This window comes from Zootoca vivipara, chromosome 4, assembly GCF_965207765.1.
Source record: "Zootoca vivipara chromosome 4, rZooViv2.hap1.1, whole genome shotgun sequence".
Lineage (NCBI taxonomy): Eukaryota > Metazoa > Chordata > Lepidosauria > Squamata > Lacertidae > Zootoca > Zootoca vivipara.
The window spans coordinates 19,620,360-19,639,602 of record NC_142587.1 but is presented as its reverse complement, the minus strand read 5'-3'; the positions used below and the strand labels follow the sequence as shown (position 1 = coordinate 19,639,602).

The 19,243-nt window shown below is 45.3% G+C and overlaps 1 protein-coding gene and 1 pseudogene across 1 annotated transcript in view; both read right to left on the bottom strand.

Annotated features, from left to right (window-relative positions):
- The window catches only part of OBI1 (ORC ubiquitin ligase 1), a 35,438-nt gene extending 26,658 nt beyond the window's left edge, over positions 1–8,780 (bottom strand). Inside the window, exon 1 of the mRNA XM_035116117.3 lies at positions 8,570–8,780. Coding sequence (XP_034972008.3) covers positions 8,570–8,641 — 72 coding nt within the window. The 5' untranslated portion in view covers positions 8,642–8,780. The remainder of the gene's footprint in view (positions 1–8,569) is intronic.
- Positions 8,781–13,622: 4,842 nt separating this feature from the next.
- Positions 13,623–13,752, bottom strand: LOC118085803 (U2 spliceosomal RNA; annotated as a pseudogene).
- Between the last annotated feature and the right edge of the window lie 5,491 nt (positions 13,753–19,243).

Below are 19,243 nucleotides of genomic sequence, written 5' to 3'. Positions count from 1 at the left end.
AATTCTGCTTGGAGTCCAGCCCTGGGATTCAATAATCAACTATAAACAGAGAAATTCTGCATTTCATAATGCTACTTCGCCCACTGCGAAAACTTCTTTAGAGACCAAAACAAATGTTACTTTTGCTCCCAAAAGCCTTTGATATATTTGTGCTTCTAAACTCTGCTCTACTTCCAGAGATATGAGACACAGGATAAAATAAAATAAAAGCCTAATTTCTCAAGCATTGTGGTCTACCGCTCTATCCTAGGCAAACATACCTAAGTCCTCTACAATCCCTTGTAATGCATGTGGGGGATATCTCAGGCTCAGGGGCCAAATCCAGGGCTCTCTTTCTGCCCTCTGAACTCTCCTCAGACCATACCAGTGGTTTTCCATGCCCTTGGTCAAGTGCCTTTGTCTCGAACAGTGTTTCCCAAACTTGGGTCTCCAGCTGGTTTTGGACTACAGTTCCCATCATCCCAGACCACCGGTCCTGCTAGCTAGGGACGATGGGAGTTATAGTCCAAAAACAGCTAGAGCCCCAAGTTTGGGAAACCCTGGTCTAGAATGCCTTTGGACTGCTACAAGGCCTCTTTGCTTGCCAATGCCTGGGTGGAGAAATGGGTGCCAAAAAAACCTCTGACAAGTCAGAAACCTTTTGTATGACCAGTAGTGGGTGGCATGGCAGAGATGCTCAACTGTCCTCCTGACAGCTGAATGGCTGCTGCTTATTGGGAAAGGGGAGGTAGACAGGAGGGTCTCGCAGTGCAAACACATGGCTAGATTGGCTCAGCCGGTGTGTTTGCACTGGGCCAAACTTGTTGCCACCTCCCTCCCTCCTGGAAGCTGCAGCACCTACCAGGAGGTCAGGTATAAATCTCTGCTCCACTGCATTGTTCGCAACTGTCTCGTTTTACAGGATAAGAGCAGGCTCTGAGCCAGAGACCCAGCTTCTGTGTGACAACCACAACCAGAAGTTTCACATCACCCAATACAAAAGTCCCCCAAGCAGCACATTATGTGATAGATTGTCCTACGCACAAAGCATTCAAGGGCACACAGTAGGGCTGTTTGTGCATCGCAGAGAGTGTGCCTCTTCTAAGATGACACCTGCCAGCTGTGGTTTCTCAAAGGGCTCTTATAAATCGCCGTTTTGAGAAGTCTGCGGCATATCTGGTCTGGGCCAACTTCTTAGATTCAGTACATTTTCTCAAGCAAGAAAATCTAACCGCATGTGCCAGTTGCAACTCCAGCCCCCAAATGTTACTTATTTTATTTCGGAGCATTATTGTGCCCTGGGCATAATGAGAGGGTGGGTCCCTACCACAAGAGGCTTTCTATTTATAAATTGACCCAAGAAGTAAAGGTAAAAGTAAAGGACCCCTGGATGGTTAAGTCCAGTCAAAGGCGGCTATGGGGTTGCAGCATTCATCTCGTTTTCATGCTGAGAGAGCTGGCGTTTGTCCACAGACAGTTCCAGGTCATGTGGGCAGCATGACTAAACTGCTTCTGGCACAATGGGACACTGTGGCAGAAGCCAGAGTACACGGAAGCACCATTTAGCTTCCCGCCGGAGCGGTACCTATTTATCTACTTGCACTGGCATGCTTTTGAGCTGCTAGATTGGCAGGAGCTGGGGCAGAGCAATGGGAGCTCACTCCGTCACAGGGATTTGAACCGCCAACCTTCTGATTGGCAAGCCCAAGAGGCTCCGTGGTTTAGTGCCACCCGCATCCCAAGGGGTTAGAAACACTTCAATTACACACAGAGTTTGCTTCAGAATGAGGGTATCAGGGCTAGGGAGCTGTCCAAAGGCTTTGGGGGAAAAGATGAGTTTCAAGGTGGGACCAGTAACCAATTGCTGCTGGGCCATGTGTTCTTGTTAAGTTGGGCAGCTAGCCAACCATGCCTTCTCACAGGACACTCTGTTCCAGCCCTCTTCCAGGATACAGTCATACCTTGGTTTAAGTATGCCTCGGTTTGAGTATTTTCAGTTTAAGTACTCCGCAGACCTGTCTGGAACGGATTAATCCACTTTCCATTACTTTCAATGGGAAAGTTCGCTTCAGGTTAAGTACGCTTCAGGTTAAGTATGGACTTCTGGAACCAATTACACTCATACCTCGGGTTAAGTACACTTCAGGTTGAGTACTCCGCGGAGCCGTCTGGAACAGATTAATCCACTTTCCATTACTTTCAATGGGAATGTTCACTTCAGTTTAAGTACTCCACGGACTGTCTGGAACGGATTAATCCACTTTCCATTACTTTCAATGGGAAAGTTCGCTTCAGGTTAAGTACGCTTCAGGTTAAGTACGGACTTCTGGAACCAATTACACTCATACCTCGGGTTAAGCACGCTTCAGGTTGAGTACTCCGCAGACCCGTCTGGAACAGATTAATCCACTTTCCATTACTTTCAATGGGAATGTTCACTTCAGGTTAAGTACGCTTCAGTTTAAGTACTCCACGGACCGTCTGGAACGGATTAATCCACTTTCCATTACTTTCAATGGGAAAGTTCGCTTCAGGTTAAGTACAGACTTCCGGAACCAATTGTGTTTGCAAACTGAGGTACCACTGTACTTTATTCCACTCCCCATGGTTTTATTCCTCACCCAGGCAATTGGCATTCCCTGTCCACTGAGCATGCTCAGTCCTCATTCGGCTTTTTCTGGGGTTGCCCTCTGTTCCTTTTTTTAAAAATGCAGGTACGTGGGTGTACTTCTGCAAACCTTGGAGGTGGTGCTATTTTGGCTACATAAAGGCCTACAGTATGCCAGGAGAATATGTAATCAGAAAAGATAGGGAACCTCTAGAAGTCACTAGACTACAATCCTCACCATCTCTAAACAGTGGCCATGCCGGTTTGGTATGATGGAGCCCAGCAATATCCGGAAGGTTAAAGGCTGGCCACCTCTGGTAAAAAGGTTAAGTCCAGTCCAGTCAAAGGCAACTATGGGGTTGCAACACTCATTTCGCTTTCAGGCCGAGGGAGCTGATGTTCGTCTGCAGGCAGTTTTCCAGGTTATGTGGTCAGCATGACTAAACCGCTTCTGGCGCAACGGGACACCGTGGCGGAAACCAGAGCACATGGAAACGCCGTTTACCTTCCCGCTGCAGTGGTTCCTATTTATCTACTCACTCTGGTATGCTTTAAAACTGCTAGGTTGGCAGGAGCTGGGACAGAGCAACGGGAGCTCACCCCGTCACATGGATTCGAACTGCTGACCTTCCAATTGACAAGCCCAAGAGGCTCAATGGTTTAGACCACAGCACCACCCGCGTCCCGTCTCTGGCGCACAAGATTCAAACTAAGTAAAAGAGGTAGCCCCAAGGAGGTATTCTTGGAGCAGTTAGTAGTCACCCCCAAAGTAGTCACCCCCAAACTTGGCCCTCCAGCTGTTTTGGGACTACAACTCCCATCATCCCTAGCTAACAGGACCAGTGGTCAGGGATGATGGGAATTGTAGTTCCAAAACAGCTGGTGGGCCAAGTTTTGGGGTGCCTGATGTAAAGCAATCTGAGTGTGGTAATCAAGACTAATGTCCAAATGTTCGCTCTCTTCTTTTGCAGTCCCTTTGAGATATACTTCACATTTTATTCTGCGATTGAGTTTGCCAGGTGGTTCAACCAGCCCAACCAAGCCGAATATAACCATAAACTCACTCCTACGTAGGATTGCAAAACTCTTACAGTTGGCAGGGCACAGTATATTTTGAACATAGAATTGTAGAGTTGGAAGGAACCCCGAGGATCATGTAGTCCAGCCCCCTGCAATAGCAGGAATATGCAGCTGTCCTATATGGGGATCTAACCTGCAACCTTGGCGTTATCAGCACCATGCTCTAGCCAAGTGAGCTGTACAGGAGAATATCACAAGTTGCAAAGGCCCCAAATAAACCGTGAATGGCAGGCAGGTATTCCTAGACACTTGTGGGTTGGGGGCACACAAAATCACATGGGGGAGCTTTGCCTATTGATTCTTGGGAGTCCATTTCACAAGCAAAGCATCATTTGCTGCTTGCAAAACATTAGCTAGTGAAGAACAAAGCATGCTGATTGGGTCAACCTGTAAGCCACTCTTTGGCCCCCAACTCCCAGGTGGCCTTCAATTATACATAATAAAAGCCAGTCAAATTATAGCCAGCCAGTCCAGAAGCTTGTACAAATGAATGTCTTCATCCGGTCCAGGAAAGTAAGTTGAAACCGGTGCACTTTTCTGGAGAGGGCATTCCAGAAACCTTCTCTCTGATGGGCAGGGAAATGTTCAGTTTCAACCTACTGTCCCAACCTGCCTGGAGCTGATGGGAGTTTTAGCCCAAAATATCTGGAGGGACCAGGTTGGTGAAGGATGCTCTACCAAGTCCTAGTCTCAATGTCCTCTCTGCTTCAGGTGAAAATGCCTGCAGAGAGCAAATAAAGGCACGGTATGGGTTGAGGCCTGGCTAGTGCTTGGATCCTTACCTTGACTCAGTGAACAAAGGTATGTCAGAGGTTCAAGCAATCCATCAAATAGAGTTTCAAAGTGACTCAACTCAACGTTTAGAAGATATATAAACACAACTGAAAACACCATTCAAATGTTGAATGGAAGATTTCAGCAGTTCCATAATTAAGAACGCATTGTTTTTAATACCAGTAGATCAATCCACTGTAGCTTTTCGAGGATTACTGAAGACCAGTTTATCAGTGGGCCTACTCGTTTATTCTGAGGATATTTCAGCTCTGATGTGTTACCATAGCAGGGAAAAATATTTAATGGCAGCTTTTCTGCCTGAAAATGATAATCATTACAATTTAGTTAAAAGATCTAGAGTCTGTAAGGATCAACCTCTACTCATGTTTCTATATCAATAATTTAAAAAATCAGAACGTTCTCATACCGGTGTATGGTGTTTATTTGGGTATATTTCCAAGTTTTTAACATGTTTATAAAGCATTCTGTTTTATTATTTTTTTAAAGGAAGAGCATCTATTACACTTCTTTACAGGCTTCCTCTCTGACAGCAGCCCAGCAGGATGACCGACTATAATAAGCACCTTGATATTTTATGAGTTGGTCTTCACCTGAAAGGCATCAGAGGAATCACAGAATTGTAGTGTTGGGAGGGACCCTGAGGATCATCTAGTCCAACCCCCTGCAATGCAGAAATATGCAGCTATCCCATATGGGGATCGAACCTGCAACCCTGGTGTTGTCAGGACCACGCTCTAACCAACTGAGCTACCCAGTTGGTTATCAATCCCTATAGCCGCAAAAGAACAGCACTGCACTATCCTGCCAAATAAGATACTCCGCTAGCAAACTTGTATATGCCCCCTACGCTCAACAGATGGTACCGCACTTCTAAGAGATGAAGCTATTATATTGCGCTGGAAAGAACATTACCAACATCTCCTTAAACGCAACTCCCCCGTAGTTGCCGAGGTCCTCTCACAAATCCCGCAAAAACAAATTAGAGATGAGCTTGTAGTATCTCCAAATCTGGGAGAGTTGTGCACAGCTATTAACCAAATGAAAATCAACAAAGCCAGCAGACCTGATGGGATACTTGCCGAAGTCTTCATAGTGGGTGGAACTGAACTTACACAACAACTTCTTAAGCTCATCAAAAAAATCTGGGAGAGGAGATCCCAGCAGACTTTAGGGATGCCAAAAAAATCAACCTTTTTTAAAAAGGTGATAGAACAGATAACAGAAACTATCAAGGCATCTCTTTATTAGCCGTGGCCTGCAAAATTCCTGCAAGGATCTTAGCAAACCGTCTCCTAACTATATCCAAGGCTACCCTTCCAATCCCAAAATGGTTTTCAACCTTCTAGGGGGACAGTAGGCATGATGTTCACTGCTCAACAGCTTCAAGAAAAATCCAGAGAGCAAAACCAACCCCTGTATATGGCGTTTATTGACCTCACTAAGGGCTTCGACACTGTGACTGTTCTTCTGAAAATTGGCTGCTCAGATAAATTTGTGAACTTTCTTTGGCGCCTCCATGATAATATGACAGCAACAATCGCAGATAACAATGGCTCTCCAAGCGAACCATTCACAGTGGGATCAGGTGTTAAACAGTGTTATCGGCCCAACTCTATTCATTATTTATTTTCATTGCCATGATCCTACACATTGCCGAAGGGAAACTTCCCATCGGGGTAGAAACCATATATCGAACAGATAGAAAGCTCTTTAACTTGAGTAGGCTGAAAGCAAAGAGTTAGGTTACCATAACTTCCGTCACAGAGCTTCAGTATGCTGATGACAACGCAGTGTGCGCACGCTCAGAGGATGACCTCCAAACCATCCTAAACATCTTCGCAGAAGCTTATGAAAAGCTTGGCCTATCACTCAATATCCAAAAAACTAGAGTGCTGCACCAACAAGCACAAAACACCTGCAGCGCCACAAATCCAACTCAATGGTGTAACTCTGGAAAGTGTCAATCACTTCTCCTACCTGGGCAGTTATCTTTCCACTAGGGCTGAAAATGATGCCAAAATCCAGCATTGCCTGAGCTCTATGAGTGCAGCTTTCTCCTGATTGAAGTGCAGAGGTTTTGAGGACTAGGGCATTCACAAGGAAAGCAAAATGCTTGTTTACAAAGCTATTGCACTACCAACCTTACTATATGCTTGTGAAACATGGACCACTTATAAATGCCATCTCCAACTCCTTGAAAGATTCCATCAACGGTGTGTCCGAAAAAAATTGCATATCACTTGGGAAGACAGGCAATCTAATGTCAGTGTAGTAGAAGAAGCAAAGATCACCAGTGTTAAAGCAATGATTCTTCAACATCAACTTTGTTGGACTGGTCATGTTGTGCGGATGCCTGATGATCATTTTCCAAAGCAACTACAGTCACACCTCTGGATACGAATGCTGTGGCTTGTGTACAACAAAGGTTATGAATGTGCCGAACCTGGAAGTAACGGAACAGGTTACTTCCGGGTTCGGCGGTTCGCGCATGCGCAGAAGTGTCGAATGACATCATGTGCAGAAGCACCGAATCACAACCCGCGTGTGCGCAGAAGCGCATTGCGTACTGTTCATGTTGAGAACGGGGCTCTGGAACGGATCCCGTTCGCAACCAGAGGTACCACTGTACTCTATTCCAAACTTAAAAGTAGAAAACGTGATGCTGGTGGTCAACAAAAGAGGTTTAAAGACTCTCTCAAGGCAAATCTAAAAAAATAAAGTATAAACACTGATCACTGGGAAACACTGGGCTGAGAGTGCTCCAACAGGAGAATAGCCTTTGCCAAAGGTGTCATGGACTTTGAAGACGTTTGAACTCAGGACGAAAGGGAGAAACATGCTAAGAGGAAGGCAAACAAGGGAGAAACGTGCTAAGAGGAAGGCAAACACTCACCGTGATCAACTCCTACCCAGAAACCTACCGTATGTCCCCAATGTGTAAGGACGTGTGGAATCCATAATTGGCCTCCACAGTCACGAACACACGGTTAAGATCGTGTTCATGGAAGAGTCTTACTCGGCTATGAGTGATAGCCAAAGAAGAAGATGCTCCTCTCTCCATGAGAAAAGCCACCACCAGATCTGAAAGAGGGAAAATGTTTTCCTACCAAGCTCCATCATACTCACGATCACAAACTTTCCATTGTGTATACAGAGCCTGCTGAAAACAGGGTTGCAGGTCTATTCGGTGAACACAGTTTCCCATAAGTATCATAACAAACAGATCGGGAGGGAGGAAAAGAGACAGCAGACCACAGAGTGGTTGTCAATAAGATCTGAAATCATAGCTCAGGATCATTTTGGCAGTCCTAGTCAACATTTTCTCAGCATACAGGCCATAAACGAAGGCAGAAAGCAAGAGGAAAAAACAAACAAACTCCAGCTGAACTCCTATAACATTATTGGTTGTGGAGAGCTTAGTGAAGCAAGCAGGGCTCTCCTTAAACGGGGGAGCCTGTCTGGCCTAGGCTTCTACAGTACAGTACAGTACTCCATATTATTTGGCCTACCTTGTTACTAGCAGGGTCTCAGCCTGCAGAAACCCACCTTGGAAAGCTCGTCTCTCAAAACCACTGACAAGGCATCAACTCTGATCTAAGCAATTTCCAATCACAAAATAATAATAATAATAATAATAAAAACCCGAAACAAACGAGGAAGGAGGAAGTCTTCGTTTCGCCCCACCCCCACCCCGGCCGACCCTTCATCACAGGAGCTTCCCTTCATTTTACAAAAAGTGAACGCGTTCTCATTTAAGTACTGTACAGTCCAATAAGTCTTGAAAAGCGGAAGCAAATCTTTCCGACACGGCAATGGTCCAGCTAAGGCCTCACTTCCTCCTCCTAGCTCTAAAAGCAACCACACACACGAGGTTCCGGCAAACTGCAGGGGCAAATCTGGGAACCGGGGAACAATCGGCTACGTGTCAGAGGGAAACGCGACAGGTTTTTGTGGGGAGGGGGGAAGAGAGAGGAAATCCTCCCTGGAATCCATTCTCGCTCTCCTCCCTCGCAAGGCATGGCTTTCTTCCGAGGACCACGCACACTTAAAAGTGTCCCTTTTTTGGGGGTGGGGGGCGGCTGCATCTCGAACGCAAGGTGCCGTTACCTTTCCCAGGCAAATGTGGCAAGTGATGGGCAGCGTGAGAGAAAGTGTTACATTCTGAACGTTCTGAGCCATTGTGACGTTTCGAATCCCGCGAGCGTGGAAGTTCCAATCCACAGGCGGCGGCGACCGCGGCGGCGGCGAAGGAAGACTCGCTCTCTTCAACTCTCACGCTGTTAGGGCTCCGAGTACGGAAAGCCAGCTTGGCCAATCTTCCTCGCGTTGCCGCGGACGCCTTTTAAGAATTCTCATCGGAAGAGGGGGAGGAGAGGAGGGAGGAGTCGAGAAATCTGAGCACGTTGGGCATGAAAAACGCGAGTTTGTCTTGCCTTGGCAGACACGGATTTGCGCACACGTATCCATTTCGAATGTGTAAGAATTTCAGTCGGAATTGGTGCAACAGACCCAGGCTTACCAGCACTCGGCGTGATGCCAAAGCCCCTCCCCTTTTGTCCTTATAATAACCCTATGAGATAAATGAGGCTGAGTGTGCGACCGGCTCAATGTCAGGGACATTCAAACAAACAAACAAACAAACAAACAAACAAACAAACAAACAAACTCTTAACCCAAATGATTTAAAACACACCGAACTTTCTCCAATTAATCCTCGAAGAGATACAAAAGCCACGCTGAATTCACACGTTGGCTTTTTTCCAGAAGTGCAAGTGGTTCTTGCATGTCTATACTTGAGCTGATGTGAATCCCACCTTGTTTCTCTTTGAAACCAAATTAAATCACAATCAGAAGAATTTGCATCAGTCACTAGCCATAGCAATAAAATAAAATAAAATGCATTGAAGACACAGGTAAAAACTATACAAAGTACATTCTAGAGGTTTCTGTCAATAATCAAATAATAGATCTTATAATTGCCCTTGCTAATTTTTTATTTTTGCTGTCACCCAGTTATCTTGATCTGCTAGAAGAAGAAAAAACCAGTAGCAATGGTTGTGAGAGCTGGTATGGATAGTAGTAGAGGGGTATTAACCTCACTCCTCAAATCTTGCTAGCAGCACATGACCTACGGATTCAATACTGCCATTTCCACATGAACATAAGTGTTTTTCCAGCGGGATTTCTTGAAATTGGCCCTCAAGTTACAGCTGAAGGCAGTATATTTAATCTTGCAAAGGCGAAAGCGTGTCTGTATTTTGGAACTATTACATTTTGCAAATAGGGTGCCAAAGTATCAAAAGGACTAGGTAGGAAATAATCATACCACGGACAAAATTTCCTGATTGTGGCCAAATTATACTTGATGCAAATTCCACCATGTTTCTCCTTGAAACCAGATTTGTGGAACTTGCTTCCGTCATGCATGGCATATTCATACGTAATATATCTGTTGCATATAGGTCTGATCCACAAAAGCGTCTCTCAGAAATACCAGCTGCTCCATACCTGTAAAATATAATATTCAAATTTCCACTATGGAGCGTATACAATACGTTCAATGTGATTTTGATTTCATGGCAACCAGTGCTGCTATCTAGAATCTATCTGCTTGCCCCAATGAACAGAGAGATCCAGCTAGTACTCAGTCTTGGAATTGCCTAAGAATGCTGAGGACAAACACATTACATCTTCCTTGCCTGGATGGAGAGGGTGTGTGCGCATGTGCAGGGTTGGCCGGAGACATTTTGGCATCTTTATTTTATTTATTTATTGAATTTATATACCGCCTTATACCTGGAGGTCTCAGGGCGGTTCACAAAACAAAATCAAAATATAAAACCACAAAATATATAATCAAAATAAAAACAACAGCCCAATAACCCCCACAAATAACCCCCACATTTTAAAAACCAATCAAATCAACCAAAGGCCTGGCGCCTAAAGGTGTATAATGAAGGTGCCAGGCAAACATCCCTGGGGAGAGCAGTCCACAGACGGGGAGCCGCTGCAGAGAAGGTCTGTTATCGTGTTGCCTCTATCCGGACCTCTTGAAGAGGAGGCACACGAAGAAGGCAAACCACAACAGGTCAACCCACACAACTGCCAGGGAGGAAGGAGCGAGTGGAGATCTACGTCAGGAACAAGTGGGGAATGAAGATATACCGTACCAGTACATTGGGATCATCTGCCCCTATGGATCCTGCCACTCGAGGCGGTCACCTCGCCTTGGGCCAGCCCTGTTTGTATGCGCGCACACACAGAAACCAATAATTTTTGTGTAGCTAGAACATCATGTCAGTTGCTCTGTCCACCTTCGCCTGTCCACTCTTGGCATGCAGCACTCCGGAACATGCCTGCCAAGTTGCTGTCAGAGAAATAAGGGACCGGGCCGGAAATAGCAGACCGGAAGTAGCGCTGCCGCCATTTTGGAACTGGGCGGAGCATGCTCAGAAGTGACTTTTGGTGCTGCTTTGCCCAGTTCCAAAATGGCCGCCGCGCCAGAAGTCGCACTGCAGCCATTTTGGAACTGGGCAGAGCAGCATCAAAAGTTGCTTCTGAGCATGCTCTGCCCAGTTCCAAAATGGCCGCCGCGCCAGAATAAACCGGGGAAAAACAAAAAAATCCATTTTTTCAGCTAGGAACAGCTGGAAAAATGGGGATTTCCCGGGGAAAACGGGAGACTTGGCAGGTGGCTCAGGAAGGCTGGAAAGTTTTCTTCACCCTTGGGCCGTAAGAAACAGTTGTGGGTTGATCCTGGCCAGCGAAAGAGAAACATTGGCTGAAGATTTGGAGCTGCCCACAGCCTTATAAGTATATGCTACTGCCTTTGGAGGACTGATACAACAGCACACATGTTTGTAATTTTTTTCTCAGATCGATATTTCATGTACGCTACCCTGGAATCAATGTTTTAGATAAAGACACAAGCTGTGTACACCCCCAAACATTGAAAGCACACCTTCCCAAAGAATCCTGAGAACCGTAGTTCATCCCTCCCAGAGCTACAACTCCCAGTGCCCAAAACAAACTACTGTACAGTTCCAACCATTCTTTGTGGGGTGTTTTAAATGTATGGTGCGTAACAAGCTGCGGTTTGGATTCCTCCCCCCTTCAAAATAACAAGTTAAAAAACCTGTGTCATGTACAGGTTTGAAGGCCCACCAAAGTCATAGAATCATAGAGTTGGAAGAGACCACAAGGGCCATCCAGTCCAACCCCCTGCCAAGCAGGAAACACCATCAAAGCATTCCTGACAGATGGCTGTCAAGCCTCTGCTTAAAGACCTCCAAAGAAGGAGACTCCACCACACTCCTTGGCAGCAAATTCCACTGCCGAACAGCTCTTACTGTCAGGAAGTTCTTCCTAATGTTTAGGTGGAATTTTCTTTCTTGTAGTTTGAATCCGTTGCTCCGTGTCCGCTTCTCTGGAGCAGCAGAAAACAACCTTTCTCCCTCCTTTATATGACATCCTTTTATATATTTGAACATGGTTATCATATCACCCCTTAACCTTCTCTTCTCCAGGCTAAACATACCCAGCTCCCTAAGCCGTTCCTCATAAGGCATCGTTTCCAGGCCTTTGACCATTTTGGTTGCCCTCTTCTGGACACGTTCCAGCTTATCAGTATCCTTCTTGAACTGTGGTGCCCAGAACTGGACACAATACTCCAGGTGAGGTCTGACCAGAGCAGAATACAGTGGTACTATTACTTCCCTTGATCTAGATGCTATACTCCTATTGATGCAGCCCAGAATTGCATTGGCTTTTTTAGCTGCTGCATCACACTGCTGACTCATGTCAAGTTTGTGGTCAACCAAAACTCCTAGATCCTTTTCACATGTACTGCTCTCAAGCCAGGTGTCTCCCATCCTGTATTTGTGCCTTTCATTTTTTTTGCCCAAGTGTAGTACTTTACATTTCTCCTTGTTAAAAATCATCTTGTTTGCTTTGGCCCAGTTGTCTAATCTGTTAAGGTCATTCTGAAGTGTGATCCTGTCAACTGGGGTGTTAGCCACCCCTCCCAATTTGGTGTCATCTGCAAACTTGCTCAGGATTCCCTCAAGCCCATCATCCAAGTCATTGATAAAGATGTTGAACAAGACTGGGCCCAAGACAGAACCCTGTGGCACCCCACTAGTCACTACTCTCCAGGATGAGGAGGAGCCATTGATGAGCACCCTTTGGGTTCGGTCAGTAAGCCAGTTAAAAATCCACTGAATGGTAGCATTGTCTAGCCCACATTTTACCAGCTTCTTTACAAGAATATCATGGGGCACCTTGTCAATTGGTTTTTGATGGATTTAGACACCCCTGTCTGTAGAACGAGCATCCAGCCAGAGACTCTTTGTGTTTGCCATTCAAACAGCTACCTGACAAGCTGATGATCTTTGGGCCTGTCCATATGGCCACTTTTGTGTGTGTAATAAATGTGCATCTGTTTATCATATGTTGGTGTGGTCTGTGTGTCTTCTTTAATAATAGCCATAAAAAGGAGCTTCTGTTGCATTTCCCGGACTTCAGATGCAATAGTTAGAACCTGAGGAGATACAATTCTGCATCCATTGCTATATTAATTGCATAATATGCATTCATCACCTTCTGTGTGCAAACTCCAACTCTCTCTACCCACCAACCTCTGCCAGCTTCCATTAGTCCATCACTAGATTATGGATATAAGCAGCCTCCAAGATGCAAACCCACTCAGCAAGCAATTTTGCCTTATTATTGTTCCACAACATGCTACTGCTGGATAATTTCCCCCTTCCATTTGCCAGTTCACCTCCTCCAGGTTCGGAGAGTTATTGGGAGGTTTCCCAGAGTTCCCTGGGAAGAGGGATTTATTGTTAAACCACTCAGAATTGTAGCTCTGTGAGGGGAACAGCAGCCCCTCCAAGTGTCCCTGTTTTCCAGGACAGTCCCAGATTTACAGAAGCCATCCCGGTTTCTGATTTGATCTTGGAATGTCCCTCTTTTCCTTAGACATTCCTATTTTCATCAGAGAAATGTTGGAGGATGTGGAGTTATATGACCCCTGAGCTAGGTAACTATACAACTTTTAGAAGACACCTGAAGGCAGTCCTGTAGTGGGATGTTTTTAATGCTTAATGTTCTTAGATATATATAAAAAAATAAAAGAACATTAAGCATTAAAATGGGGACGGGGTATAAATAATAAAATTATTACGATTTTGATTATGGAATAGGACTTCCTTATTTTCATAGGAGAAAAGTTGGAGGTTATGGAACAGATAGTACACTTGGTCTTAGCCAAAAAGCCGAGAAGCGATACAGGAATCTCCTAACTAACAACTCTCAGCAAATTGCAATTCCCAGGATTCGGGGGGTGGGGAGCCATGGCTGTTTAAAGTGGTTTGATATTGCTTTAAATGCTTTAAATTTCATTTCAGTGCACATTCGGCAACAGATTCTTACTGTAAGTAACCTTTTATAACACAAATGTTCTGGTTTATTTAAGTGCCTCTTATTCTGTTGCACTATAGCCCCTCTGGACAGCAATAATGTGGCAGCACTGGGGACGCTTTGTGGAACAAACTACAGCAGAATAAATCCACTAGGTAAAAGTAAAGGTACCCATGACCAGTCACGAACGACTTGAGGGTTGCACGCTCATCTCGCTCTGTAGGCTGAGGGAGCCAGCGTACAGCTTCCGGGCCATGCGGCCAGCATGATTAAGCCGTTTCTGGCGAACCAGAGCAGCGCACAGAAACGCCGTTTACCTTCCCGCCGGAGCGGTACCTACCTATCTACTTGCACTATGACATGCTTTCAAACCATAGCTGCCAAGTCCCAGCTAGAAAAATACGGGATCAGCAGCGCCGGCAATGGAAGTCGCTTCTACGCATGTCCAGACATGCGTAGAAGCAACTTCCGGTGCCGGTGCTACCCGATTTCCGGTGCCCAGACATGGGCAGAGTGGCACCGGAAGAAATCCAGGAGAATTACGGAATTATTTTGCCATTCGGGATGACAGTGGGAAATGGCTTTGAAAACGGGGGTTTCCCAGGGAAAACGGGAGACTTGGCAGCTATGCTTTTGAACTGCTAGGTTGGCAGGAGCTGGGACCGAGCAATGGGAGCTCACCCCATCACAGGGATTCGAACCGCCGATCTTCTGATCGGCAAGCCCTAGGCTCTGTGGTTTAACCCACAGTGCCACTCGCGCCCCGTGTCCAGAGGCTGCATCAAAGTAACAGCTGTCCGGTAGACCACAGCGCCACTAATGCACTATTATTTGTGTTAAGAATACATTGCAGAACACAACTGCAATAAAACACCAGTCTGGAGGGACCCTATGCCATAAATACAGCCTTCTGAATCAATAAAGTTTCACTAGCAGAGCTTGCTGCTTTGGGGGTTATTATTTTTAAAATCATTTTCAGAACACTTGTTTGATATGGTTCTTTGTATCCGATTTGTTGGGTGTGGTGTTTGTTGTGGGTTGGGGTTTGTTTTTTTTTTGCATACTTTGTTCTTGAAACTTTTTGTACCTTGCTATAAAATAATATAAAAATAAGACCTGGAGACTCTCCCCATGTTAAATCTATTCACCAATATACAGGCATTTCCATGTCAGTGTCAATTAAACCAATTATACTTAACATAGGTTCCACATGGAAGTGGCTCCACACAATTCTCCGTGAGAAATGGACCTTGGAGAGCTTTCTGAGCCCTGCTCCAGGCTCAACACAGCAATCTTATAAACCCCACTGAACACACACACCTGTTTCTGAATAAAGACACCTAGGATTGGGCAGGACCATTCTGATTTTGAAGAGAGGGGTAAATGAAACTCCACATCCACCCCAAGAAGGCTACAAACCCTGGCAACAACTACAAAAACAACAACAACAGTCTGTGGGATCTGGAATTTAGTATCTTCTCATTTGAAGAAAGATTTTGGGGTGGGAAGGAAAGAAAAATACCATTCTGATTTTATTTGCTCTTTTGGAGTGAGAGGATTAAAAAAAAACGACAAGCTGCCTTTCAGGAGGAAAAGAGAAAATTGGATCTGAAATCAATATTTATGAAGCCATGATTAGCTGACAGATGAGAAAATGATTACAAAGCTAGGTCTGAAACATCTACCCAAATGTATTACCTGTGATACACACACACACACACTAAATGGGTCAATGAAAGAGTGAAGTCAATCAATTTTTAATAGCACTTAAGATTTTATGATTTTTTAAACTTTCCTTTTAATAATTAATCGGAAAAATGAATCTAATTTAAACAAGGTGGTGGAAGGTGTTCTGTATCTATTTGATGGTGTTCTTAATGAGGAAATTCAATTAAGGTTGACTTTTCATTATAAATCTGTTTGGATTAATGGAACACTTTGATTGGCTGAAAACATTTGAGACAGGCAAAATCGCTAAAGCAAACTCAGCAGATATAATAGCAAGATTTTGTTTTTTTACAGGCCTCTTGTTCAGTTTTCCATTCTCTCTGCCTTTTTCTTCCTTATAACGTTCCAGGATGGGATTTCAGTTTTCGCTTCTGGGGGCTATAGTTTAATATTCTTAAATTTTACAGATTATTTATACAGAATCCTGAAGGCTGAAGGCTGGTTGTGTGAAACACCTGCGCATACTAGTAGGATCTGTGCAGCGGAATGAGAAATGGGATGGAGATAAATTTGCACTTCCCAAAAAAGTAGCCAAACCAAAATGTAAGTCTCCTTAGAAATGCACACATCACTGCATGTTGTGATGTAGTTGTCCAAGCAAGTAACATGTACAAAAATTCATATATTAGGGAGGGAAATTCCATAAAAATGCACAGTTAAAATTACATCAATTCTTCATGTTAGAGGAAATAATAATAATAATAATAATAATAATAATAATAATATATTTATACCCCGTCCATCTGGCTGGGTCCCCCCCCCCGCCGCCGCCACTTTGGGCGGCTTCCAACACACATTAAAATACATTAAAATATCACAGATTAAGAGCTTCCCTAAACAGGGCTGCCTTTAGGTATTTTCTAAATGTCAGGTACTGTAGTTGTTTATCTCTCTCTGACCTCTGATGGGAGGGCGTTCAACAGGGTGGGTGCCACCCTCTGCCTGGTTCCCTGTAGCTTTGCTTCTCGCAGTGAGGGAACCGCCAGAAGGCCCTTGGCGCTGGATCTCGGTGTCCAGGCTGAACAATGGGGGTGGAGATGCTCCTTTAGGTGTACAGGACCGAGGCAATTTAGGGCTTTAAAGGTCAGCACCAACACTTTGAATTGTGCTCAGAAGCATACTGGGAGCCAATGTAGATCTCTCAGGACTGGGTGTTATGTGGTCCCGGCGGCCGCTCCCAGTCACCAGTCTAGCTGCCACATTCTGGATTAATTGCAGTTTCCGGGTCACCTTCAAAGGTAGCCCCACGTAGAGCGCATTGCAGTAGTCCAAGCGGGAGATAACCAGAGCATGCACTACTCTGGTGAGACAGTCTGCGGGGAGGTAGGGTCTCAGCCTGCTTTCCAGATGGAGCTTATAGACAGCTGCCCTGGACACAGAATTAACCTGCGCCTCTGAAACATACTCGGAGTCGAGAGTGAATTTCATGCTCTTTATTCAGCTCATAGTCATCAAGGAGAAGAGGAGAAGAATGGCTCTTTTCCAAAAACCATCTGCTTATATACATTATTTACACAATGGGCCTTGCGTGATTGGCTACTTCAGGGCTACACCTGTGGGCCAATCAGGTTGTGGATTGACTTCTGCCTGCAGCCTGATTGGCTGCTCCTACAGGCCAATCAGATTGCAGATTCACTTCTGCCAGCCGCCTGATTGGCTGCTCCTGCAGGCCAATCAGGTTGCGGATTCACTTCCACCTGGAGTTGGATTGGGTAGCTCCTGCGGACCAATCAGACTGCTGATTCTGAATCCTATTGTTCTAGGATTCAGCTCAGTACATAACAGCCTCCATGCACAGTTGTGAGTCCAAAATGACTCCCAGGCTGCGCACCTGGTCCCTCAGGGGCACACTTATCCCATTCAGGACCAGGGAGTCCCCCACACCCACCCGCCCCCTGTCCCCCAGAAACAGTACTTCAGTCTTGTCAGGATTCAACCTCAATCTGTTAACCGCCATCCATCCTCCAACTTCTGAGGCACGTTTGAAAATGGAAACAGTTACTTCCATGCTTTCAGTGTTCGAGTTCTGAATCGTTCGTCAACAGAGACGTTCGAAAACCGAGGTTCCACTGTAGCCATTTCCACACATTTTTTGGGGGTGGTGGTGGTGGTGGAATGTTTTATTAATTTTGTAGCAAACCAACATTGATCCATTCCAACTCTAGAGCAGCGGTTCCCAATTAGCTAATTACTGAGGACCCTTATTTTTCAAAAGCCAAGCCATGGACCCCCTACTTTTGAAAATTTTGATAACTCTATGCTAGTTACCTCTGCAAAGCAATTTGTTTGAACAAAATGTGGAGTAGCCCCTAGTAAGCAAAGGATTTTAGGTACAGTGGTGCCTTGACTTACAAATTTAATCTGTTCCGAAGGCACCTTCCTAGGTCGAAAAATTCGGAAGTCCAAAAGCGCCATTGGAAATGCGATTTCTCATAGGAATGCATTGGAAACAGAAAATTCATAAGTTGAAGCAACCGCATCTAAAAATTCGTAAGTCGAAAAAGCCCTATCTAAAACCGCTGCAGTTTTCGTTCAGATGTCAAGAAATTCGTAAGCATGCGACTATTTGCCCCATTCATAAGTAGAAAAATTCGGTTGTCGAGTCATTGTAAGTCGAGGTACCACTGTATACTAAAAAGCAGACCAGGGCTGAGCAATATATGCATTTCAACATTGTGATATGTCAGCAGCTAAGCACTGCTCTGTCTCACTGCCAGGAGATGTTACTGCTACGGTTGCCTTGAAGTGAGGGCAATCAGCTGCCCTGTTCTCCATCAGTGTGAGGGAAGGCAGCTTAGATCAGCAGCCTTATTGGGCTGAGATCATTGTGCGATATCGGCGGTGCCTTAAAATTGGCTGTCCTGTTGTTCTCCCTCGCACGAGGAGTGATATATTCCTGCGTATTGCCAGGTGAAAATCGTTATTGCGGTGTGATTTCAAAAACCGATTTTGGTCAATGTATTGAAAAATTACACAGCAGACTGGATGCGGAGGAATGGCTGGGGAACACCCAAGGGGAAATGGCTCCGAGCTAGGGGATTGGTAGTGGGACGACAATGAGTGGTCAGAGGGAGAAGACTGGGAGGAGGAAGTGTCGGAAGCTGAAGAGGTAACAGGGCTGAGTGAACAGTGAGAGGCTGTGGCAGAGAGCAGCCCAGAATCAGAGGCAGAAGCAGAGGCTGAAAAGGGGGTGGGGGGTCCAAGAGGCAGAGATGAGTCTGGTTGGTGAAGGATCTGGGGTGGATCTGCCTCCTACTGTAACCAGCTTCCCTCCCTGCTGGTCTTCCAGAACAAGAAGAGGTTAGAAGAGGGAGGAGCAAAGATAGGCATGGCGACGGAGTCTCAGATTGCTTGGGAAGGACACTGGGGAGGAGGAAACTTGGACAACTGTGGGAAGGCAGGGACCTTCAGTCCCAACTACTACCTCACAGGAGCAAGAACTGCCAAAACGAGTTGCTATGCTCATTAGGTCTGGCCTCCTGTGCTGATATCGTTTCTTTGAATAAAGAGTTAACTGCACTGACACCGTGTGATTTATTGCTATCAATTTTAACTCGCTTATGTCAATCACATATGAAAAGAAAAGCTGAAATCAAAGAAATAAGGAATATTGGGTTATGTTGGAGGGGA